This window comes from Acyrthosiphon pisum, chromosome A1 (genome assembly GCF_005508785.2).
Source record: "Acyrthosiphon pisum isolate AL4f chromosome A1, pea_aphid_22Mar2018_4r6ur, whole genome shotgun sequence".
NCBI classification, from domain to species: Eukaryota; Metazoa; Arthropoda; class Insecta; order Hemiptera; family Aphididae; genus Acyrthosiphon; species Acyrthosiphon pisum.
The window spans coordinates 84149274-84175365 of NC_042494.1; the positions used below are offsets into that span (position 1 = coordinate 84149274).

A 26092-nucleotide genomic window follows, 5' to 3' on the forward strand; every position below is an offset into this window, starting at 1 on the left:
CGCTCTTCGTTAATCGTTTGTTCAATTAAAAATAAACTCCAGTGCACAGAACGCGTCTTATGAGTTATGATTAATCCATATGTAATTCTTCAATTTAACATATTATTACTTATATAATATATTATCCAAAATAATTTGCCGTTTATTATAATGCATGAGTCATATCGATGGCGCGTCTATAAATATTGTATTGGTATACTGCACAAGAGTCAAATGACTCATAAATTATCTCAAACATGTTAGTTTCGAATAATTTGGTATATTTGATAAAATATGTATACATAAATATTTATATTATGACATAACATATATCTGCAGCTAACGAAATGCTAAAACCCGATCAAATTACGTACCAAACTTAATTTATATTGCATTTAAATGTATTAGGTTCTACGTAGGTACTACAAGCTAACCCTCAAAATTGTTTATGAAAAATTAATTAAATTGTACTTATCGTTATTCGTTACCAATTTAAGTTTAACCAATAAATTGTGTTAACGTAAAATGCTAAAATGCTCGATACGAAAATAATTATACTTTGGGTCTAAAAGTATAAAGCATATTATATTATAATGCAATCACCAATCACTTATTATTTGATAAAATTATCGTAGAAGGAACTGAATGAACTGTAACCATTTGTGACGTTAATGGTCGTTTAGGATAACTTAATCAATAAAATGTCCATAGATAATAAATTATACATTTTTATAGCACGAACAACTATTTTCATTATTAGTTATATAATAGAGCAGGTAATAGACATGCATGATTTATTGTTATTTGTTTTATTTTTTTTCTAGATATCTTTGTTGTATGAATTTGATTCTTACTTTATTATTATTTACTATTTTTGATGAGTAGGTATAGTTATTAAAATGCTGAATCCATTTAAAAATCATTTTTTATATGTATATAGTAATAAGTTTCAACAAATATTTCATATTTTCCCCTGCAATTATAATAATGTGTATGTTGTGAACGTTCAGTCGAATAATATGAATTCATACAAAATCATATTTATCAAAATGCCTGAATAAATAAAAATGTAGTTATTACGCACTGATAAATCGGGAATGAACGAACGAGCAAGTACTTAATACGTTTGCTGATGTATTTCCGTAGGCCATTAGTTGCTAGAGAAAATTTCAACTTTTATTTATTTTTCAATCGATATCATTATTTTTTTTAGAAGTGATTTTTAACGGAACCGTTTAAAACACTGTAATAGTACGTAAGATATCGTAATAGAAAATGTATGTACATAATATAAACACGACTATATACACTGTAATAATATTATAACCCATCATACGAGTGATTTAGTGACGTCGTATTAGTCATAACTCATAATAGTATAATATTTAATGTAATTTATGGATTACACTATATATTCTATAATATTTAAAAAAATACTTTTGGTGCGTATTACCTTATATGCGTGCGTACCTAACCAACTGTATAATATAATATATAGTAACTATTGACCATCCACTCGATCGTAGTTTGTCGTCGACGTTTTCTGATTATGTATTTGTTTTTGGTTTGTTTTTATCGACACGACGCGCGTGAGCGCCCGTGTATATGTTTTCGTGTTTGTGGTGCGGTACTGCAGGAGGTCAAGGAGTACTTGGACGCGGAACATCTGACACCGTACCCGACCAGTGATCTGCGAACGCCACTCAGCGTGGAGATGAGAACGCTTAAGGAGGCCGACGGATCGTCGTCCGGCGGCGGTCAGTGGCGTTCGCGCAACGAGGTGGGCAGCGTTGACAGTTCGGACACGTACATCAGCTGCAAGTCGCAACCGTTCCATTCACAGGGTGACCTGACTGCAGCCGACGACCTGCACGACACCGTTTTCGAGCCAGCTGGTCACGTCCCGGCCAGTGGCCCCATCACCGCCGGTAAGGGCAGTGGCGTCAATGACTCCAACCTGTATGTCAACCCCTTAGAGAGCGCCGGTGGTAAAGGTGGCAAAGGGGGCCCACCCCGGAGCTTGGGCACGTCGCCGATGGACGAGTGCAAGGAGTTCTCGGGCCGGACTGCGGCAGTCGGTAGTCGCGGAAGCCTGAACGAAACGGCCAAACAGCGGAAGACGAGATTTTCGCAAGTAAGCCTTACAGCCAGTATAGGGAGTGAGCAAGGAAGATGAGTTGAGTATTGACAAATAGAGGAAAAGTATAAGAATTAAACGTCAGTTTTCAAAAAAAAAATTAAGAAGTAAATCATAGATTATGAGTATTGTAGGTGGTGTAAAAAAATGTTAGTTCTAAGAAGTGATGTCCAGTCTAAATCCTGCCCGGGGGCTTAGGGTGCCGACTACCAGAAAAACTTTTTGGTTAAAAATGTCGATGATATAGCTGTATCACAAACCTACATAAATACAATAACACAATTATTTCGGGAATAAACTAATGTAATATAATATTATATTATATATACTGTACAAGGTATAACAGAAAGACCTGATGAAAAAAAAAATTATGCTACCTAAACGTATGACAAAAATTGTTAAAATTATGCGATTAGTAAATAGTTTAAGAAATATACTCATGTCAGCAAATTCCCAAAAAAAAAATATTTTGAAAAAAGTTATTACGTTCCAAATTTATTTAATCAAAAAAATATTGATATTTAAAAAAATAAACTACCTACTTGACTTAGATAAATGTTTTTAGTATCAACATTTTTCTTATAATCAGATTCACAAATTGATTATTTTGAGTATATCCAAAAAATTTAAATCAAATTTTAAAGTTTTTATTTTCAGTGTTAAAAAACAAAAAAATGTTTTTATAATATATGTATAGCCGTATAGGTGACTATAAATTATATATAAAAAAAAATTTTAATATTGATTATATAACAAATGTTATTCGAAAAGTCAGTTCTATCTGTTAAACTTTGTATATTATAATATTATATCATAGTAGGTATACGTATATTTTATATGATATAGCAAGTTATTTAATAAATCAACCGCAATTACATTATTATTATTTTTATATTGCCAAATGTATGTAGTACAAAACTGTAGACTACATTATTACCTACTTTAATAATGATATAGTATATTCAAATTACTGTCGTGTGGAACCAGTGTAGTTGTCACCTGCAAATATTCTTATCGGAGATGATTAGACGCAACTCGACCCCGTTAGAGATCCGAGTAAAGGTCCCCACACACTGCAGCAGTGGCGGTTACGGCAAAATGAGTACGGACACAATTTTATCGCCACCGCGGCGGCACCGCCAAGACAAAAAATTTTTACCGCCATCGCTGCAGTGGGTTAAACCCAGGTCTCGAAAGCGTAACGTGTCCCAGCCCATAATCGCACGTCTAAACCGTAATATTTATACCTGTTTTATGTATACGCACACTACCTCCCCAGAAGTCTACAGACAATGGTGTACGCGTTTAACAACTACCTAAACCTTTTCGATAAATGCACAAGTATACAAATGTGAATATTAATTATAAATTATAATAACGGAATTTGCGAATCCGTTGTACCGACCCATCACGGTATAATAATATGTTCTGCACTGTATTATCCGTTCGAACGAACCGCGGAGAAAACATTTTAATGCAATTATTTTTCTCCAAACAATATAATGTAGTACCTAAGTACCTATTGCTCTCGATAATCGATATAATTATTTTACCACCGAGAAAATCTAATGGCATTAATTAAATGGCAATATTAGAGGTAATCGCGTTAATTTATCACCGCCTGCAGTACTATTCCCTCCGCTGGAGCCGGCAGTTAAATTTATTATTATTATTGTTATATATATTATTACATAATATATTAAAATCAATTATTTTCGTTTTGGAAATTGTAGTGTCATATAATATAATGTATAGTATAAAGTTTAGACCATATAGGCTTTGTGACATTTAAAAATGACCCGGTCCCAATATGCTATACCTATACTATGACGATTCGATAATTTAGCTGCAACGCCGGTACCTATTTTATGCATATTTATCGTCCCACTTTTCACAAATATCAAATTAAACGTCATTTAGAAATTGTGTGTTATAATATAATCATACGGGTAGACATTTAAATCGTTTATTTTATTCTATTTTAAATATTGAAATAATATCATCAATAGTCTAATTATAATTAGTGTAGCACTGTAGCGGTAGTTTTGTATTCCTTTAAATTTTTTTCTTCCCATCGTTGACATTAAGACCAATAATAACAATATAAATGTTGATAACGTGTATCTACCTATATAAGCATAATAATAAGGCATTTTATTGAAATATAATATAATAATATGTGTGGTTTTATTTTACCATTGTTAAAGCAATCAAACATAGGAGAAAGTTTTTTTGGCCGATCGTCTCAGGAAAGTTTGGATGGCGGCGCACGAAAACGACGACCTTCGTTCGGGTTGTCGTCAAAAACATTGACTAATGCTACAAGAATAATCAATCAACATTTGTTCGGGTTACCACTAATATCTAATAAAACAGGTACATATTATGGAAAGAAAGTTTCTATTTTGGTTATATATGAATTAAATAACTACGTGCGTAATGTAGGTACATTTATACATAATATTATGTTTATTTCAATAAAATAACTCTTCATAAGTTCATACAATATTATTCAATAACATTAACATTTCAACACCATTATTTTAGAATACAATTTTTTTCGTTTTAAAAAAACCAAATAAAAATATTGTTATCTATATATTTAAGTAATAGTAGTATAATTATTTAAATGCGTCTAGCATTTTTAAACACGGATATTTTTATATTTTTAAAAATGGATTTATATCTGGAAATATAAATAATAAAATAGTTGACTTAATACAATATTATGATGGTAATTTAATTTTTAAATTATAAAATATTCTAAGTTCAAATACTCAATAAAATGTGTGAGTAATTAATGAAAAAATATGTTTAGAGTCTATCAATCATTAGATAGTAGATACAGACTACATACAGCAACCAATTATTTTCTATATAATAGGTATATACCTATATTGCGAAGATAATAACGGCCAATGCGACACAGCTAATGTCTGTAATATATAGTCTATAATAGATAAATAATGATCTGTAGTCTACTTTGATACAGTAAAATGTACCATGTACATTTGAAGTTAGGCAACTTAACATCGATAGGTACCAAAATATACTAAGCAGCAGCCAACAACAACCAAAATGGTACCTAAACGCCGGTAATCATTGAGGTAATCTTCGTCGATGCTTTACCTCCCTTCTTGTGAATTATAACCTCAAGAATTTACGTATTAAAATTTAAAATTTACAAACGTTGAAACGCGTCTTAATATATACCGCGGGTAACCCAGACGACTGACCTCTACGAAAATCCAATTTGGCAACGCATGCCGTGCTTCCTTATGCTTCACTTTTATCAACAAACCCGTCTACAACACTAAAAAAATATGTTCGCCGTTCGGAGGATAATTGCAAAATTACGACTTAAATGGTTAGTCCACAGTGTATAAATATATATATTTTATACTATATACCTCATCATTATAGGATATAGGAACTAAAATATAACCAAGATTATTTTAAAACTGGTAGGTTACCTATACATTTCTGCTCAGAATCGTTTCGCATTGAATTTCATGTTTTCCCCAAAAACCAATAGAAAATTCAAAAATTCGAAAAACCACTATTTTCTCAGTGATATTGTGACAACATTTTTAACCCAGATATACATCAGCTCTGTATTAAACTGGTAATTTTTATTGTTCTGGGTAACACACGTTTTTGAGAGAGCATTAGCTTAATTATCTTTCTCGTTCAGTCTTTCTGCTTATCATCTAAAACAAAGACATATCAATTACGTAATACTCTCCACAAAAAGTTTTAAAGACGATAATGTGAAAAATAAATACTTACTTAGTTACTTCATTGAAGTCAGCATGATATCTATTTAATCCACCGGCAGCAATTAAGTGTTGATAATATTATATTATATAAACAACCCTTTTTTAAATTTTTTTTGAATATGCTTTATTTACATTTTTTACTGTATATTTTATTTTATAGGTACCTAATTAAAATATTATTTTCCCAAATATATTGGACTATATTATTTCATATTTTAACGAAAATAATGATGATGAAATGATACTGGACTACTGCTGAAACTTTTCTATTATAAGACACATTTAATTTAAAACATTTTATGAAGTAAACGCGTTGCATATCTATTATATTATTATCTATATACCGTTATTCCTTGCACCACCATAAAATAGACACTCGGGGAATCAAATTAAAATTAATCGATTAACGAACTGCCCACGTGAGCGAATAAGTAACGATTTCAAATTTTTTAAATGAAAAACGATCTAAGTATAGACTTTTAAGCAGGGCTTGAAACCGTTTTCAAAACCGATTTCAAAAACCATTATAAACCGTTTCAAAACCGAAACCGAAAAAAATTGGATACTGGTATTAGTCAAAACCGAAACCGGAAAAAATTGGATACCGGTATTATAATTTAAAACCGAAACCGAAATAAATTGGATACCGGTATTAAATTCAAAATCGAAATCGTAAAAAATTGGAAACCGGTATTAAATTCAAAACCGAAATCTGAAAAAATTGGAAAGCGTTATTTTTTTTTAACTGACGTGTTTTTAAATAAGTAAATTCCATTAATACGCATAATTAATAACCATAATAAAATTGAGATCATAATTAATTTTGTTGATAAACATTTCATTACTCGCAAAATTATTAGTTGCTTTATAAATAGTAACGACATAAATTAAAGTTACTAGCAAATACTATATATGACACTTGACAATACGGAACAAAGAATGTTAATTGTATAGACCACATAGCCCCCTGAAAATACTTTAGAAACCGGTATACAAAACCGAAACCAAAACCGAAATTTCTTAATACCGGTATTGCTAAGTTGAAACCGAAACATTTAGAAGCCGGTATACAAAATCGAAACCGAAACCGAAATTATTTCAATCGGTTTCAAGCCCTGCTTTTAAGTATACTTAGTATAGAAAAATCTAAATTTCAAATCCCTGCAAATTTAAGTTTTCCTTCCAGTGATAAGTTAGGTGTAGCATGTTCTCTTGTCTCTAACCCGCCTAAATTACATATTTTACACATTTATAAAATATATATTTGTATTATATTTTAGTACAACTAGGTACTTGAAGTTTTTACTTTTTAGATAAGTGGTTACTGGTTGGTGGTTACTAAGTAACGTGGGTAGTAGATACCTACCTGCCATTGTGAGTTGTGACTGACGTAATACCCTTAATGACTTTTAACTTATAATAGGATTAAATTACAGCTCTAAACACATGTAATAACATATGTGATAACAGCCATAAATATTGGCGTAGAAACTTCGTAATGTTTGGACATTACGTTAACGACCGAAGGGGATGCTGAATTTAGGGTGAGTTTGAGGAATTTAGTCTTTATATGTAAATGTGATCACTATATAGATGAAGTCTATCGAAATAATAGATGTATTTTACTTATTAGTTATTTGTACTACCTATCAGCTATATCTACCTTATTATATTATACTATTTTTATGCTATCTATCTATCTACACATAAACAAAAGTAATATTATACTGTATGTATAGACTATATAGTGCGTATAATATTGTTATATGATATCATACAATAAAATCTAAATAAATAGTGGACCTCTTACAAAAACTATATTTTAATTCTGATTATTTTATTGTTAATATTTGTTAAATAGTAAATACAAAATTATCAAAACACTTACTGTTTTCATTGCTTGTTAAACGTTTTACCATTGAGTATATTATATTGTTTACAATATATACTCAATGTTTTTACGTATGTACGTTCGTAATTATAGATATTATAGACGTTCGTAATTTTAGACTGTACCCTATGTGGCTACGTCTATCCCCGATGATATTCAGTAATATTATATTTTTATAATATTTGCTTCATATAATATTAACAAATTGTTAAGCAAATTTGTATAGATTGTAGTCAAATTTTATATCACTGTACCTACTAACCTATTAACTGTAAGAAAAATGTAATTGTAATGATTTACTGATATTTTGTCGTTAAAATCGTTACGAATACATTTGGTAGGTATAAATGTATACTATATGAATATAATTATAATATAATATATATCATTATGTCGGTGTACATAGCGGTCATATTATATTAATTATAGATGTATAGGTATTAATTTTAGTATTATATATTTATATTATATAGATAAGTAGAATCTTAAAATAATTGAGGTCGTTATCGACGAGAGTGGTATCTTAGAAATATCTATTTTTTATTTTATCAATAGTTGTAATGCATCTTCTAGGATTCTCGATTTTAGATATTTATAAAACGTTTAATTAATATAGGCGTATGCACGCAGTGGCGTATCTCCAATAATTTTTTCTGAGAGTGTTGTGCAGAGGCTCCAAACAGCGTCGTAAATATTTCATCTTCCACCCTTTCTCCCGTCGCTAAGTTCACTGATAAGATTACATCATCCCTCCCCTACTTACGGCCTTAACATAATATAATATACGCCACTGCGACCATACGTCTTGTGTATATCCTGTACTCTAGTAACACTGTATACATATTATATAAATATAGCTATATGTGTATAACAATTTAAACTTTGCGTAAGCCATCGAAATCTTTTAGTTTTGCCTGAACTACATTATTTATGATACAGCCATTCGTAACTATTATAATATATGTACGCATATTGCGTGTATATAGGTTATGATGACGATAATATTAGTCGGGTCGACGTTATCCAACAATAGGTATATTATATTATTACGTGTCATTACAATTCGACTGATTTTTGCAGGGAAAAGCGGCAAGTCCTCGCCGTCGGTGTCGGCTGAATCTATAAACCGTTCGCCGGAACCACATCGGAGGTCCAAGTCGATACTGAAACGGCACCAGAACCAAGGGTCGTCGCAAACATCGCAAGACTCACCGTCCGGTAACCACGCGAGGATAGGCATCCGGCGAACGGCACACGTGGACCCGGAAACGGAAAAGCTCATACCCGACAATCTGTCCGACTGTTCGCCGGGCAAGAGTCCGATGTCCCCGCAGCAGCAGCAGCAGCAGCAGCTCCAACCGCCACTGCAGGAACAGCAGCAGCAGCAACCCCAGTCGCCACTGCCGCTGCCCCTGCAGCAGCAACATCCGCAACAGCCCCGGCACAACAACAACCACCACCACCAGCAGCAAAACCACCACCGCCGGAACAATAACCACCTCCACAACAACAACAACAACGGCCGGACTACTGGTGGCGGCAGTGGCGGCGGAGGCGGCGGTAGAGCGCCCGTCGAAGTGGCGCTGCTGCAGGACCTGCTCGAAGACTCGGGCGGACCGATATTCATATGCCCGCCACCGCCTCCCATGAACGACAACACCGACAAGAGGTACTCGTAGCCGCCGCACTACGGGCCTACTATATATTATATACGTATATTATGATATATTATGTGTGAAATCGTATATTGCCACTCTCGCAGCAAGCAAAATTCGCAGACGCACGCGTAGAATATATGATACGAAGACAATAATAATAATAATAATATAATTATAATATAATAAAAATATATATATACAACTCGCTCGTCATTAGCTATATATACGTAGTATATTATTATATATATGTTTTATTATATTATACGATATATAATATATTAAATGTACCACAACAGCAGCACTGTCGTCTGAATCAAGTGTGCCGCCACTGCAGCAGTGAAATCGCGAGCGTATATTATGAGCGCATCCTAACTATTAGCCGCTATACGTACCTATGTGTAAATTTTTTATTAATTTGTCGACGCGCAGTCGACGTTTGCAAGAACACCGCCCGGCTGGGGTACCTATATAGTGGTTGCGCCTTCGTATTATTTTAACAATACATTTTACGTTATAATAATAATATGTATCATGTATATATACGACCGCGAGAACAACGTATATATCATCTATATATTATATTATGTATTTATATGATATATTATATATGTAGATTTTTAACTATAACGCAACTCTCGTTTTTTTTAAGAGATATTTTCAAATTTAAATCATAATATATATGAGAAATGCTCATTTTATCATCATCATTAGATTGTAATAATTATATTTAGTCTCGGAGTAAGTGAAGAAAACGAAATATAATCATTTACCGTAGTGCGTAGATAATTGTAAAGGACGCTTCTTTTTAGGCTTCCTATCAGTCAACTGTTATTTTAATCATCGCCATCATCACCAACGTAATCATTACCGCATCATCATCGTCATCAAAATCATCATCGTCGTCGTCGTCGTCATTGTAATATGTTATGTACGTGGTGTACAATATTTTCGTGTCGAAACGATTTTGTTCCATACATCGGCATACGCGTCGTCGTGTTAACCCGAGTTCAACCCGTTTGACGTTCAAAATACACGTTGCCAAACTATAACAATCTATCAAAAAATTACAACTATATACAATGTTACTGTTTTTGTTAAGGAAAAAATCAAAAAAAAAAGAAACAAAAAAAACAATTTCTTCGGGTCAATTTTCTTTCCTAAATTTCTTTATATAATAATCAAACGTTACCTACCTGTAATTTGATTTTTTTTTTTTTAATAATAAAAATTAAAGACTGGGAAGCAAATGATGAATTCATTATAACATTAACAGGAAATTAAGCATGCATTTTGCACTGGCCTTTTATAATTATATTTTAATTTAATTATATATATATTATTAATAATTATACTTTATACCCACTTGGCACAAAAATAAATTTTATCGCTACGCAAAATTAATTTTTAACGCGATCTCAATTTGATATACTGACGGTAGTAAATTTAAAATGTATAATGATATTTTGTGAAAGTATTTTAGGAAGAAAGCAATATTGTAGTTAAATATAATTGCGTAGTTGACCTAATCATGTAATTTTAATTGGATTTAAAAACGAAAACATTGTATACGTACCAACCGATATAGGTACGCAAAAATTGTAATGTGCATTGAGCACAATTTTTTTATAGTTCGGTCGAAACGAGTAAATTATTAGTATAGAAATACATAATATTAATATACGAACAAAATTATAGTTTCCGTTTTTTAATTCGCCTGTGATTTATCTTTTGTTAAGTTTATAAAATATGTGTATGTATATGTGCAACAATATACATAACAATGTTATTGAGCATTTTGTTTTTGGTCTATCATATCCTTTTCCTATTTTAAAATCAATATTTGAATATTGAATATAGAAAATAATTTTTGTTCAAAAAAAATATGCGTGGTTGCCCCTTCTTTATTGACTAAAAGTAAAATATCAAAGTCCAATGAAGCTGGTTAAATTAAGAATGTATGTTTTATGTATATATATGTTACGGGCAAAGTAGATTTTCGGGCAATGTATAAACATTGCCCGTCTATGTATACTTTGCCCGATGTTTTTGGGCAATACATTAAAGCAGGGTTATACTTTGACCGGTCCAAGTACACTTTGCCCATAGTAAGTTGGATATTGTAACTTGAGCTTTTAACGTAATATTTGCAAAGTGAATTTTTTTTTTTTATTGTGTTAAGCAGTTTAGACAAAGTATAGTGAAGACAGGTTTGAAGTATTATAGTAATATGTATGAGAGTATAGAACTAATAGTATAATATTATAAAACCATTGTCTGTTAGTACTTCAAATACTAGTATGAGCCACCAGTTACCAATATATGAAACTCTTAATATTATCTCATCAATTATCGTCGTTTCAAGATTTTATTTTTATCTACAATATTATCGGCTTATCGGTTAATCGGGTTTACATATAGTTATTAATTTGAATATTTAAATTTATTATTATAGTTCATGACGATAACTATAAAATAGGAACCACCGAAGGAAAGTTGTAACACACATATAGTCGTAACCAGCTTATTACACGCAAAGAAAAATTGGTTACTGTAGAGGAGGTGCCTGATCTAACTATTGCACTGAGAGAAGCAGCGAGGAAATATTCAAATTTAGGACAAGGTTATGATAGATGTAATTTATTGTACTCAACAATCTTTACACAAAAAATGTAAATGTAAGGCATCAGGGAAAAAATGCAATTCAAAATGTCATTCTAATAATACTTGTAAAAATAAATAATTAAAGTCATGATATTTATGTATTGTTCAATGTAATTATGATCAAAAATGGTAATTAAAAAAAAAAATAGTAATAGGTAATAATATTCAACTAAAAGGTAATTAACAAGATTGATAAGATTAGAAAGGTTTATAATTATAAAATGAAAAATTTTGGTTTATATTGCCCAAGCTTTGCTAGGCAATACTATACAGTCTGAGCAATGTACAATTTTGCCTACATTGCCCGTCGTAATCGGGCAGTATCAACATTGCCCGAAAGTCTACTTTGCCCGTAACATATATATAAATATAAGCATAAACCTATAGAAGTGAATGCTTATAATAAGCAGCTTATTACTCATTACTCATACAGAATCATATGAATAACTTTTTATTATTTGAATACCGACAACTAAAGTTCATATTATGCAAACCTGTAATAGTAAATATTACATAATTTAAAATAATTATAGAACAACTAGTTCATCCATTTTAATTTTCCTGAATTGTACTTAATATTCTATAAATTTATGAAAAAGATGATGTTATATAATTTTAACAGTTTTTACCTCATTAATAACAAAATCTTTAGTAATAAATAATAATGGATAATATAGTCCCATGTCATATTAATAATTAACAATAGTAGGTACCTACTTTTTTTATTTCAGCCTATCTCAATAAATTTTGATCTAGAATGAAAAATAAAATACAAGTCATGATTTATTACAAAAAATATATTTAATAAAAGAGAATTCAATTTAAAAATATCATCATATTTAATATTTATGCATAGACAAATATTATTGGAATGTAAAAAAATATATTAATTTGATTTGTGCTAATATTATAAATACAAAAAGTTTTATAAAAAATGATCAAGTACTCTCTGAACACTTACAAATTTATCACAGTTATGTAAACAACTAATAATCTAAATTAATTCTAATGGCCCTTATAAATTGCAATAATTCAAAACTAAAAAAAAATAATTCTATAGGACGGAACAATTTTCAGTGATGTTTAAGTACACAAATTATAATATATTCCAAAATTATAGAATTTACAAAATAAAAAGTAGGAAAATATAAATATTACGTTTTCATAAAAAAATAATAAATATTTTATGCTCCAAATATTCAAATAGTAAAGGCAGTTTAGAAATTAAAAAATTATACAACATTTTCGCCGTGTTTTCAATGGATCGCCAACGATCACATCCTCAGTGTCACCAGCAAATCTATTAAATGCAGCTCCAGAATCAGATGGCATATCAGCACTATTGGAAAGAAGACCAGCTGCAGCACGAGTTTGTGCTCGTTGTTTCTTCAACTCGGCCAAAGTACCCGCATTGATAGTTACCGAAACATGTATATTTATTTTACCATCACTTTCAGTTGTATAACAGGTTTCAGCCGCTGGACCAACATCAACAGATTCCAACTGTGCCTTTTCTTCAGTAACATCTTCACCTTCAGGCTCACAACGTTCTGTAGTAGGAATTGTTGAAGGAACAGGAATAGGTATTGGAACAAATGAATCTATTGATGAATCTCCCTCAATGTCACTTGTAGTACGCTCATTGGCCAAAAACTTTTTTGCAAACTAAAATAATAATAAAAATAATAACAAATTAGTTTTAATTGAACTCGGCTGTGAGAACATCTGATCAGCATATTATGCTGTCTTTATCTTACAATTGCTAATAAAGCAAAATTATGTTTAGCAGTTTTCATTTAGCTTTGTTAGTTTTAATATTTAGGTGATTTTACCCCTATTATTAAAGTATCACAATTTTCGATGGTTTGTCGGAGTTATATTATCAATATTTTAATTTTGAAGTTAAGAGTTTAAGTGTGAAAAATACCATTTTAAAATCCTCATAACTTGCATCAAAATTAAATTTAAAAAAAAAAAACACATCTAACAAACCACAAAATAACGCTGTTACTGTTAAGTTTAATAATAGATCAATTCAGTATACTATTAAAACTAAATACTAACAAAGCTAAGCAAGAACTGCCAAACATATATTTTATTATGTTACCATTTATAAAACTGAGACAACACATGCGGGTGAGACAGTCTTCTAAACACAATGCAAAATTGTACTATTAAATATTAACAGGTAGTTTTACTTACATTCTGAGCTTCAACCCTTAACCTAGCTTCTTCTACTGCATCTTTTTTAGATGTCAAAGTTTTTTCTCTAATAGATGTCCTTCGAACAGATTGAGCTCTTGTGTTATTTGATTGTGTACGCCGTACTCTTCTTCTCTGAGCCTCTTTTTTGGTCTCTTGTTCATTACGTAATTGTAATATACGATCACGTAAATCTGGATCTTCACAAATGTCTGCAGGCGTTTCATCATTTTTTGTCTTAGCATTCAAATCAGCACCATTTTGAACTAATATCTCTAACACTTCCAACTAATCACAAATGTAAAATAAAACATTTATTATAAACATCTTTACTAATTAATTTACATAAGATCTGTTCAGTATTCCATCTTAAGGGTTTGTTGTAAGAATTTTTTACCGAACCATAATCCAATATTACAAAAAATTAATGGTTCTAACTAAGTTATAGTACAAATTCCAGTGATCCGATCTATAATTAAATATGGTAACCCAAATACAAATGTATACAGAAAAACTATACTTACATGACCCCAACAAGCAGCTGCATGAACAGGTTGCCATTCATCAGAATCCTTAACATCAGTTGCAACATGGTTGTCTAATAAGTATTCTACCACTTTTAAATAACCATTGGAAGCAGCAATATGTAACTGAAATACAATTGCTTATTTAATAATTAGTAAGGTTCAACAATGAAATAAATATATATTACAGGTGTAGCTCCTTGGTGATCATACGATTCTAGTAAATAACTCTGATTATTTTCAACAGCTTGTTGGAGTTCTTGTAACATCCGATGTTCTGTAGTAGAACGTGTATTATCAATCAATTGTTGTGTAACACCTCGTCTGGCCATTTCACTCTCAATAAGATCTAATGCAGCTTCATCTTCACAGATATCATATGGCATGTTACCATCAGCATTTACGGAAAGTAAATTAGCACCCCTAAAAATAAATTATTGTAAGTAAACAGCAAAGAAATGCATAAAAGTAAAAAATAATAAGAATAGCATACTTATCAATAAGATATTTAATTAGGTGTAGATGAGCACAAGTGGCTGCTGCATGCAATGGAGTCCACTTTTCACTATCTTCTGCATTCACATTAGCGCCAAACTCTACTAGGAGTTTCATCATTTGTTCATTATCATCAATACAACACTAAAAAATTGTTTAAATAATAACTTTATTGACAACAATACATATTTGTATGTTGAAATGTAGAATTTCTAGACTAATTATAGCATAAACTTCTACTTAAACCTACAATAAAAAAAAAACTGTAATTTATAATTTTAGAAAACTTAACTGTAGTTTAAACAACAACATAGAATGTGAAATTTGAAACTAATATAATTTATTGCTAATTTATAAATTATTGCTTGGAATTATTTGCTTTTATTCATTACTTTGAATTTTAATATTATAGGTATAAACACCTTAGAGTGATGAACTACAATATATCATTTATTTATTTATTTGATTTTATATAATATAATCGGTTAGTATAATCGTTATAAAAGGTAATATAGGTAATAGGTAATTGCCAGATGTCTATAGATTTCTATGGTTAATTGTCAACACTAGTCAGACAGTATATATCTGATAATACAACAGTTTATTGTATATATCAGTGCACTACTGCACTAGGCAAAGAACACACATGATATAATATAAACAAACTTCAATAAAAATATCAAGGTATTAGGAAATCTAAATTTTAAACTCTAAACCATAGAAAAAATGATAAACTAATACCAAAAAATAAAAATATTGTTGATATTAAAAGTTGTCTAAATCACTAGATATTTATCATTAACAACAAAACATTTTAAATCCATATTTTAATAAAAATGATTTCTGGCATAAGTTTGTGCAGTCACTTCGTCTAAGTAAAAAAAAAAGTTGGGGTACGCAAAAAAAATAAAAATTGTAGAGCTCACTCATATGCAGCCCCCCCCCCCCCAACTAACCAATATTCGAGCACCGATTTTAATAGCAATTATCAAGGGCCAAACACACATACATTTTGATAGAAAGTTAGTAATCAGTCACAACACAATCTTAATTTTGACGTGATAAATTATTATTTTAAAATAAAATCACATCTATGTCGGTTTTTACTATGTTGTTATTTATAGTGACATATTTTTCTGGATTCATACAAATCATATATATTTTATTATTAAATAATATTTATTTATTTTTAATTACATTTTTTTTTTAAATAAAAATCACAATGACTTTGATTTTTGAATTTATTTTAAACAAAATGTACCTGATGCAAGGCAGTAAGTCCATCTTCATTTGTAGCATCTGGACTGACCCCCTTGACCAAAAGTCTCTTGACTGAAAGCATTTACAAGTGTCAACTCTTACTCTATGTGCAATATTAAATTAATTCTTAATAATTTATTTAGGTCATACCTTCTTCAATATCGTTTCTAGAAGCAGCTTCCAACAACATGACATTGTCACTAAAATATATATGCCTATTGTTGCGTGGTGGAGATGACCGTCTACGCTCGCGATCTTTTTGAGCCCATAGTCGTAATTGTTGCACCCGACGACGTCTAGCTAGGGCCAACCTATCGGCCGTGGGCATCCGCTCCAAATGAGACATTTCCAACACCAACTCAGCGTGATCCATCCTACTCAAAAGGCTTAAGAGCCGACAAATTTGAGTGATTTCTATCCGAGAAACGTTTAGTGTCGACTAACAACCGGTGACACAATTTCTTTTACTGCCACCGGTTTGATTTGCATAGTTGAAATGTCCATTATCGTACACGGTGGTGTTTCTCAAACAAGTTGTTAAACAACTGTAATACTTAATGTTCAAAATTCAAAGTCACCTGCAGCTCTATATTTGATGGCAAACATTATTCTAAAAAAGGTTCAATAGGTAAATTCATAAACTAAGTTACTAAACGACTAAATCTAAAATTATGATGTATAAAAAATACTAAAAAAATACCGTTGTTTTTGTTATCACATGTGTGTTATCAATAATTATTGTCACAACTCACAGTGGTTTTACCATGTTTGACCAATACAATGGCTAGCTTCGTGGCGAATTGTCGGTAGGGCTACGTAGACACGTGCGGAAGAATGAGCGGCGAATTTGAAATTTTTGATTATATCGAGTGACGACATAGTCATCACTCATCATAATAATATATTAGTTATAGTTTTACATTAATATTTTCTAAATTTCGTTAATTTGACTAATTATTTTTCAAAAATATCACATAACATATCTTTTAAAGTTATAAATCAATACCGACTGGCGACTTACCATAGAATGAGGTTATGAGAATGTACAAATATGTACAATATAAACATGTTTTATTGTACATCCCTATATCTGTGTGAGAATGTATTTGAATATTGATTTTTAAAAATATCATTGTGCATAGATATTAATATATTATCAATGATTATAAATACTTTATAACTATATATTTATAATCAATGATATTGTATTGTGGCTTGGCGCGGCGCATTGGCTGCTACCAGTCGCGGAATGCTACTGTAAGTAACGCCTGCTGTTAATAGCTCCCGGATGGAGCAACACGTTTTTTTTTCACATTTTATGATAAGTACCTGCTTTATCAAAATCAGATAACCCATATTAGCCATTAATCTTATTAATTACTTCATTGTGACAATATTGTAATAAAATATATGTATAATGCATATAAAAAATTATTTACCTTAGAGCTCCTATCAGAATAAATTTTTATTTTTATTAAGCTTACAAGATGTGTTTTAATTTTAAAAGTAAAAAGTGTATGGAATTACTATAGATTATACAAAATAGTATAATATAAGTCAAAAAGATAAAAAAAAATCACAAAATACAAATTACAATTTACAATATAAAATCTAATTTTTGATTTTGATTTTTTGCAAATCGATTTATAACTTCATCTATAATTATAATGTTGTATTAATTAGGTACTAATTAATAATAATAATATATTATATAATTATTTATAATACCTATTAATTAAGTAGTAAGTACTCATTAGTTATTAGTTATTACTTATTGTTTATTAATATTTAATTAAACCTACAATTATTTTTTATCATGAATTACTGTAATAATGAATGTAAAAATATAAAAATTCAAGGTAGCACAATTATAACATAAATATTATACAAATATTTTTTCTTAAAAATAAAAATACATGTTTATATTGTCATTATCTTTACAAATAGAATTAGTTTAAATGTATTGAAACATTCCTTCTCTCAGTTATGCGATGAGAATTAAAATTAAATACATTAAGAACTAGAGAATATTTAGAGGAAATAGTCAGCTATATGTTTTTTTGATTGCGTTCCATGTCTCTCTTGTATAGCTGCCTCGAATAGTATAAAATCTCTTTGAAGTGTTTCGCTGAGTTCTAATATTGCCGCGATATTACCACAACTAATAATGTATATAAATATATAAAATATTAACTATACCATAGATATTATGTATTTTATAATAAGAGTAAGAAATATTTACCGATAACAATAATTGGGTGCCGACCAAACAGTAAGGACAGTTTCATCAAAATGCCATTTATAACCTTCCATGACTAGTTGGTGAGCTCTACAAATAATATCTAGATCATTTGTTGTATTAAACTGGGAGACAACATCAGAACCAAATAGATATCCAGCACCTCGAGGACTCACACCCCATCCCTGAGTATCTAAGATACATATAATATAATTTCACAACTATATTGAATATTAATGATTGATTATTTTAGAAGTTTACTTTCAGGATCAGACCATAATAGATCACACATAGGTCCATCGTGGGGAACTTCCTGTTTTCTATCAATGGTTCTAATTTGATCCAATGTTTGTATTGAAGGAGACAAACCACCATGCACACAGAATATCTAAATATTTAAAACATTGAAAACTATTTTAATGGACAAATAACAGCAGGAATGGATTGTATATATATTTCAATAAATTAAACATACTTTTCCATCAATAATAGCAGATAAACTCAGATAATCAAAAATTTCAGTACAATAACGCCATACAGCAACACTATTGTATTTTCGTAAGCATTCATCGTAGAATCCATAAACTTGAGTGATTTGTCGTGATTCATGGTTACCACGTATTAATGTTATTCGATCAGGATATCTTACCTATAAAAATAATTTCTTACTGAATAGTGAACATCAAAATAATAAATTAATATTAAGAACCACATTTTTATAAAAAAAAATTGGTTTGAATAAAATAAAATAAATTAAATAGAGTGAAACAAATAATAATTTTTATTAATCAAACAGTAGAAAATTAATAAGTAGCCAATATAGTATACAGAACGTATGATATTTGATAGGTAGAGCCTACAAGACAATAGTAACATTTAATTTATTAGTTTAAATAGTACATATTGTTATATTATATATATTACTATTAAGTGTATTATAATATGTATACCAAGTAAATTTTTTAAAAACAATAGTTTTTTATGACACATAAAAGAATTAGTGAAGAAGAAATGTATTGATTACAGAGTAAATTAATTGTTTAAATACCTTTAAAAAGTATATGGAAATAAAACTCAAATACTTATGAAAAATAGAATTTTGAACATGTAATAAGATACTCCGCAAAAATAATATTTCGAATAAAGTATTTAAAATACTAAAAAATTATTACACATACTTTTAAAATATTTTTTGTAATATTAACTTTGATAATTTATGATTTACAATATAACAATAAATATTAAAATAAAAAAAATGAATTTTAATATTTAGGTACTGTAAAAGTATTCTGAGAACTGTAGGTACTCAGAATTAGGAAAACTATCCCAAGTATGCAGCTACCATACACTTGCAAACATATTATAGGTTCATCATTATGCCATAATAGCTTCATTACAAGAACTTGTTTATAATTTAATAAGTAACATAACAGTATATGTAGTTAATATAATATCATGTAGGAAGAAACTCCTTAAATATTTTACTATTAATATCTTGTAAATTACATCAATAATCACTTTCCTAATATGGATGATTTTTAATATTTAAAAAGCATTGAATGTTTTACAATAAAATATTAAATTTAGCAGGTACTAAATACCGGACAAGTTAACTAAATGTGTATCTACTTTTAAGGCAAGTAGAAGTAAAAATGTCTCAACACTGAAGAATCCTCGGTCGACAAAATCACCCATAAATAAATAATTTCTTTCAGGAATATCACCGCCTACTTTAAACAATTCTTTTAGATCATAAAACTGTCCATGAATATCTCCACATACCTGTAACATAATTTAATGAATGAATGCAATACATTTTTAAGGTTTTTAAATATTTCTATAAAACAATTTTAAACATAATTTTAAATAATTTGATTTAGAGAATAAAGATAATAATAGGTACAAAAACAGATTGATCAATTTGTTTCCAATTAGATGTGTGCAGTACAGCCAGTCCCAGATTAACAACAAAATGGGCCTAAGGAGTTATATTTTCAAAATAAGTAATAATAACCATCTTTTTCAATATTTAATAACAAGAACGCACATAACATACACACCATGGTATATAGTTACCATACAAAATTAAACATTATTTATAGTTAAACATTTTTACTTATTTAAATTATTTATTGAATAAAAATCAAAAAAATTATCAAATAGAATAGGTCAATTCATTTTTTTTACTAGTAATTGTAAAATTAAATTAAATTATAATGAAAAAACCAACAGACGTACAGAAAGAGATGAGACAAACAAATGTAGGTGGCATTGGTGTCAAAAAAAATCAATGGACTAAGGCTTTATTCCATATGTTAATCTACTCTAAAGTACTACTAGTAGAGGTGTTATGGAAGAATTGGGAAATAAATTGTGACTTGGAAATATGGCAGGAGCATGATATTACTTATTAGTTTGTTACTTACATACATATCTGGTTTTTTAATGTGCTTTTTTAAAAGTCTAGGATATTTTATTTGTTTTTTTACTACCTATAGGTTTTTTTATGTAGGCAAGAGCCATCCATCTATTTGATATTAATTTATGTTCTTAGTGAATTATTAACTTTCTAGACAATTCTTTTTATATATTCAATATTATACAATTTTTAGGTAGTTGGTAGGTAACTCATGAAGACATACCGTATACAATAGATTGCAAAAGTATGAACTAAAATTACCTAGTACGACTATAGTATATAGTAAGGCTTTATTTAGAGTAATGGCATTTTCCGAAGCATTTTCAAAGTGAATGATGTTAAACATACAAACAGCCTTAAACAAAATACGCAACATTGATGTATAATTTTTATTATAGTGAAGCTGTCAAACGTTTTTGATATAAATCGAAATTCCACGTGCTCGCATTGAAGTAAATGCTGATAGCCAAATTCCCAATTGCCTAAATATAAGTTTATATTATAAGTTTATGTCTACCACAAAATATGACACACACGTGGATTCTAAAAATTATTTTACCTTGGTAAAGTAATAAATTATATAGGTATGTACTATTAATTATTTCCTAGGTTATTTCTGCGGCACTCGGCACAGATACTGATATCAAGCTGGCATAGGAACCTATATAGTACCTATGAGATATCACCTACCTAGTAAGCTCCAGAGACATCGTTAAGGAGGGCTGTCATAATTTTCGGAAAATGTCAATGATTTTTTTAATTGTTTAGAAATACGGCTACAGGAAGCGCGGCCCTAAGGCCCCCTTGGAGCCGTCCCTGCATGGTAAAGATAAATGCATTTCAGAAAGAAAATAACATTGATGACGATGATATTTTTTAACTTTTATACATAACTTATAGGTAATGATAGTTTTGTTCCTAATTTATTTCCTATAGTTATTATTAAACTCACAGTGACGGGCGAGTCAACGCGTTGCACGTTGCTCTCTTCAATGAGTATTTCGCGTGCTTTGGAACACAATGCTTTCACCTCCTGTTCCACGATGATTTCACATTGCCTAAGCTGTTCGATTTGACGATCCAAGTCGTTACTGGAACCAGTGGGAACATACATATTATTTGACGTTTGAATCATTTTCAACGATGAACGAGAGCTGAAAGCTTATATATGGGCCGTTATGACAGGTATTCATTGATTGATTATAAATACTTATTAGGTATAACCGCATAGGTATATTAAAAAAATACAAAATACTTATACATAAATTACAATGAAATATGAATGGTATATTCGGAATCGGTATTACACTATTACCTAAATATAATTATTTATTGTAATTATTCGATTCGTATTTATTAAAATGTGTGTGACAGGCAACGGACGTACATCGCAATTCGCAACGGCAGCAAACAATAGCCACGTGGTTGAGACCGAAAGTCGAAACGTTTCCCCTCCCCAGTCACAATTAGAACGTACTCCGAATGTTCGCGATAAGTTTCCGAACTTTGCCGACCGACCACCGTACCACCGACTTGTTGATGAGCGGTGAACATGCTGCTAGATGCTAATTATAAGACTACCGAGTGCCATTTTTCAGGCATAAGTTTATTCTCATCGCTCATAGCAAAAGACGATTTAAGAGGATGTCAAGGGCCAGGGCACTATTGACTATATTTTATTTTCTCTCTAGCCCACGCGCAACATGCCAACATAACAACTAAATAGTAAATACTAAATTGTGGTTAGGGGTTATACACTTTAGCCCCCGGCCCCCAACTATTGTCTTTTTTGACGACCTACAGAAAACCACTTATCATAGTTATTACAGCTGTTTAGAGTCATTAATTTTGTATTAATTATTAATTTTATTCGTTGATTCAACACGTTTGAAATTTAATACGAGGCTCTTAATATATTCTTACAATAGCAGTTGAAAAATATATAAATACAGTCACAATTTTTTTTTTTAAGCATTTAGTTCAAATTTTGACCAATTACGAAAAAATCACGAAAATGTGCAAAATATTTTGAGTTGGAAATTCATAAAAATTTTATTCTTAAATCTAGCTACCTACCTAAGATCTGATAATTTAATACAAAATTCTTCATAAGTTTGTCTACCTTTATCAAAAAAAAATGTTTACCGGAAAGTCAAATTAAATTTTTATGAGCGTTTGAAGTTGAAATTTTAACATCATTGGATATTCACTCGATTCTCATGTTGCGATTTTCTTATATTGTACTTTTTTTTTATATAATATATAACAATACATTTTTATTTGTTTGGTCAAAAAGCATGAAAATATAATACACGGCCCCTTATATATGTTTACAAAAGCAGTTGAAAAATATTAAAAAAATACATATACACAATTTTTTTTATAAATATTTAAAGTTTTAATTTGACAAAATTTATCAAACTTAAAATTTAAAATGCGGGTAAGTGGATGTCACTCTGCTGTATAATAGGTTACAATAGTGGGTCAATGTATAATGGATTGTAATAAGCTTGAATTCAATGATATATTATAATTTGTATCCAGGATAAAAAAATAAATAAAAACCATGGTAAAACCGTTAGCTTCTAAAATGATTTAGTAGTTAAAAATGTACCTATATATATTAATAACAACAATATAAATCAGTGTCGGACTGGCTCGAAAAGGCCCAGTCCGCGATTTGGAAAACAGGGCCCCCAACAAGCAAATGGAAAATGTTTTGACTAGCCCAGGACAAAAAGGTCACTTTGCTCGCAAGTCCCAATCCAATTTATATGTACATAAGTACATTGAACATTTTTTTTTCAATACAATTTCCATCTTGCATATTTATCAATTATCATATACCTAGCCATACAAATAACTAAATACATACCTAACTAAAATTCAATCATTCGATATATATTAGGTAACTGGTTTTACATTATTTTCAATAGAGAAATTTCAAATTAGCTCCTACACTAGCTACACCACCTGTGAGTTGTGACCTCATACATTATAAAGAAAAAGGTGGACAAGTGGGTGTCGCTCTGCTATACAGTAGGTTACAAGTGGGTCACTGTAATGGATGGTGTTATAAATTTGAATTCAATGATATCATATCATTGTATACGAAAAACGATTATATATATTTATACCTATATAACCTATTTACGTGGAACCTTGTTTTAAATTTTCAATCCTTAGCTATAAAAGTTGAACATATTATAATTTATTAACTACAAATTAATTATTAAATTTTAAATTTGATAAATCTCGTCGAAATTCGAACTTTAAATGCTTCTTAAAAAAATTGTGCATATGTATTTTTAATATTTTTCAACTGCTGTTTAACAATATATCAGGAGCCTTGCATTAAATTTTCACGCTTTTTTACCCATCAAATAAAATTTTATTGATATTTATAGAAAAAAAACTAAAAAAATTGAAAACTGACAATGTCCGTGAACAGCTCAAAAAGAGTCAAATTATTTTCAAAATTGTATGGTGTATAGAAAATGAAAATATAAACATTCAGTGAAATTGTCAAGTATCTACAGTCATTCGTATTTTAATTACAACAAAATAAGGAAATCGTTACATGAGAAATCGAATGAGTATGTTTGTTGTAAAAATATGAATTTCAAACGCTCATAAAAATTTAATTTGACTTTATTGTAGACATTTTTTTTTCGATAAAGGTAGACAAACTTATGAGCAACCTTGCATTACATTTTCAAATCTTGGATTTAAAAAGAAAAATTTTTATGAATTTCTAACTCAAAATAATTTTGAAAATTTTCGTTATTTTTACGTATTTTGTCAATATTTGAACTTAAAATGCTTTTAAAAAAAATTGTGACTATGAATTTTTAATATTTTTCATCTGTCTTTTAAACAATATATTAGGAGCTTTCTATTAAATTTTCAAGCTTTTGTACCCAACAAATAAAGTTTTATTGATATTTATAGAATAAAAAACTAAAAAAATTTTAAACTGAAAATGTTCCTAAACAGCTCAAAATATTAAATAAGTCAAAATATTTTTTAAAAAGGCATGGTGTATAGCAGTGGCGCCCAACCCTATTACTAGGTGTAGCAGTCGCTACACAATGAACATAAGGGGTGGGTGGGTATATAATAACATAAAATAATTAACTTGAAATATGTTTATTATTAATCACAGATTATATTGGTTGATACCTTAATATTTACTAGTATTATCAATTAAAATATGATAAAATGTATAAAATAATATAATTTTAATATAATATAACTTCTGAAAAATATATTTTGGGTGCCACTGAGTATATATTATACGACAATATAATACAATGCAGATCGATATATTATAAATCCTCGTTAAAATATTATAATACAACATTATAGTATTATTCTCTGCGTAAGTATACAGGTAGAATTGGTAAATGTGTTGGCTTACTCGCTGGTTGCTAATAAACGATGTTTGTTTTAAATCATCGTCGACGACCCAGAAAAAAATCCGGAAATTGGCACATTTGCAACTCTGATACCTTACGCGGACAAAAAAACCTGTAAATAATGGTTGCATCGCATAAAGACGAAATGAAAATGGAAACAACCATCAAGCACATCTTGGACAAGATCATCAGCAACGTCGAATACGAAATGATGGAAGAAGAACTTAGCAGATTCGACGACATCGACGAGGAACCGACCATCGGGGACCTAGAGGGACTTTTATTATATGCGACACGCTTCGCGGGCGACGACTATGTCCCGTTCAACGTCTTTCAACCAGCCGACAATTCTAGCCAAGCTGCAGAACCGGTTGAACCGATCGGAAACGACGTGGTGACCGCGCCCATAGGCGTAAACTGGGGGGGGGGG

General features: G+C 30.0%; 3 protein-coding genes across 7 annotated transcripts in view; 1 reads left to right on the forward strand and 2 right to left on the reverse strand.

Moving 5' to 3' along the window:
• The window catches only part of LOC100168045 (potassium voltage-gated channel protein Shab), a 57987-nt gene extending 47939 nt beyond the window's left edge, over positions 1–10048 (forward strand). The window contains exons 8-10 of one of the 2 annotated variants that reach the window (XM_029487641.1): positions 1616–2113; positions 4324–4492; positions 8867–10048. In XM_029487641.1, the coding sequence (XP_029343501.1) occupies positions 1616–2113; positions 4324–4492; positions 8867–9465 (1266 nt within the window). In that variant the 3' untranslated portion in view covers positions 9466–10048. The remainder of the gene's footprint in view (positions 1–1615; positions 2114–4323; positions 4493–8866) is intronic. The other variant, XM_029487642.1, reaches the window with a different exon arrangement.
• A 2877-nt stretch (positions 10049–12925) lies between these two features.
• LOC100159869 (protein phosphatase 1 regulatory subunit 16A) lies at positions 12926–17291 on the reverse strand. The gene is made up of 7 exons (XM_001943898.5): positions 16737–17291; positions 16588–16658; positions 15325–15470; positions 15020–15254; positions 14832–14957; positions 14308–14595; positions 12926–13770 (listed from the first exon to the last, which is right to left on the reverse strand). The coding sequence occupies exons 1-7, from the start codon at positions 16957–16959 to the stop codon at positions 13330–13332; spliced, it is 1530 nt and encodes a 509-aa protein (XP_001943933.2). The 5' UTR covers positions 16960–17291; the 3' UTR covers positions 12926–13329.
• Positions 17292–18549: 1258 nt separating this feature from the next.
• LOC100159166 (serine/threonine-protein phosphatase 4 catalytic subunit) lies at positions 18550–22660 on the reverse strand. 4 transcript variants are annotated; one of them, XM_029487643.1, is made up of 7 exons: positions 22515–22660; positions 22197–22405; positions 20455–20607; positions 19301–19474; positions 19087–19213; positions 18829–19018; positions 18550–18747 (listed from the first exon to the last, which is right to left on the reverse strand). In XM_029487643.1, exons 2-7 carry the CDS (start codon positions 22377–22379, stop codon positions 18618–18620), a joined length of 957 nt encoding a protein of 318 aa, XP_029343503.1. In that variant the 5' UTR covers positions 22380–22405; positions 22515–22660; the 3' UTR covers positions 18550–18617. The 4 variants fall into 4 exon arrangements, with proteins under 4 accessions (XP_029343503.1, XP_001943774.1, XP_029343504.1 ...); XM_001943739.5 differs by having other exon boundaries at positions 22560–22653; XM_029487644.1 differs by lacking the exons at positions 22197–22405; positions 22515–22660 and adding an exon at positions 20886–20903.
• Between the last annotated feature and the right edge of the window lie 3432 nt (positions 22661–26092).

Coding starts and splice junctions, on each gene's coding strand:
- LOC100159166 (XM_029487643.1), bottom strand. CDS start 22,379: ATGATTCAAACGTCAAATAATATGTATGTTCCCACTGGTTCCAGTAAC. Junction 19,214..19,300: donor CTGCTATTATTGATGGAAAA/GTATGTTTAATT, acceptor TTAAATATTTAG/ATATTCTGTGTGCATGGTGG. Junction 18,748..18,828: donor GCACCCAATTATTGTTATCG/GTAAATATTTCT, acceptor ATACATTATTAG/TTGTGGTAATATCGCGGCAA.
- LOC100159869 (XM_001943898.5), bottom strand. CDS start 16,959: ATGGATCACGCTGAGTTGGTGTTGGAAATGTCTCATTTGGAGCGGATG. Junction 16,659..16,736: donor TAGAAACGATATTGAAGAAG/GTATGACCTAAA, acceptor AAATGCTTTCAG/TCAAGAGACTTTTGGTCAAG. Junction 14,958..15,019: donor ATCACCAAGGAGCTACACCT/GTAATATATATT, acceptor ATTGTATTTCAG/TTACATATTGCTGCTTCCAA.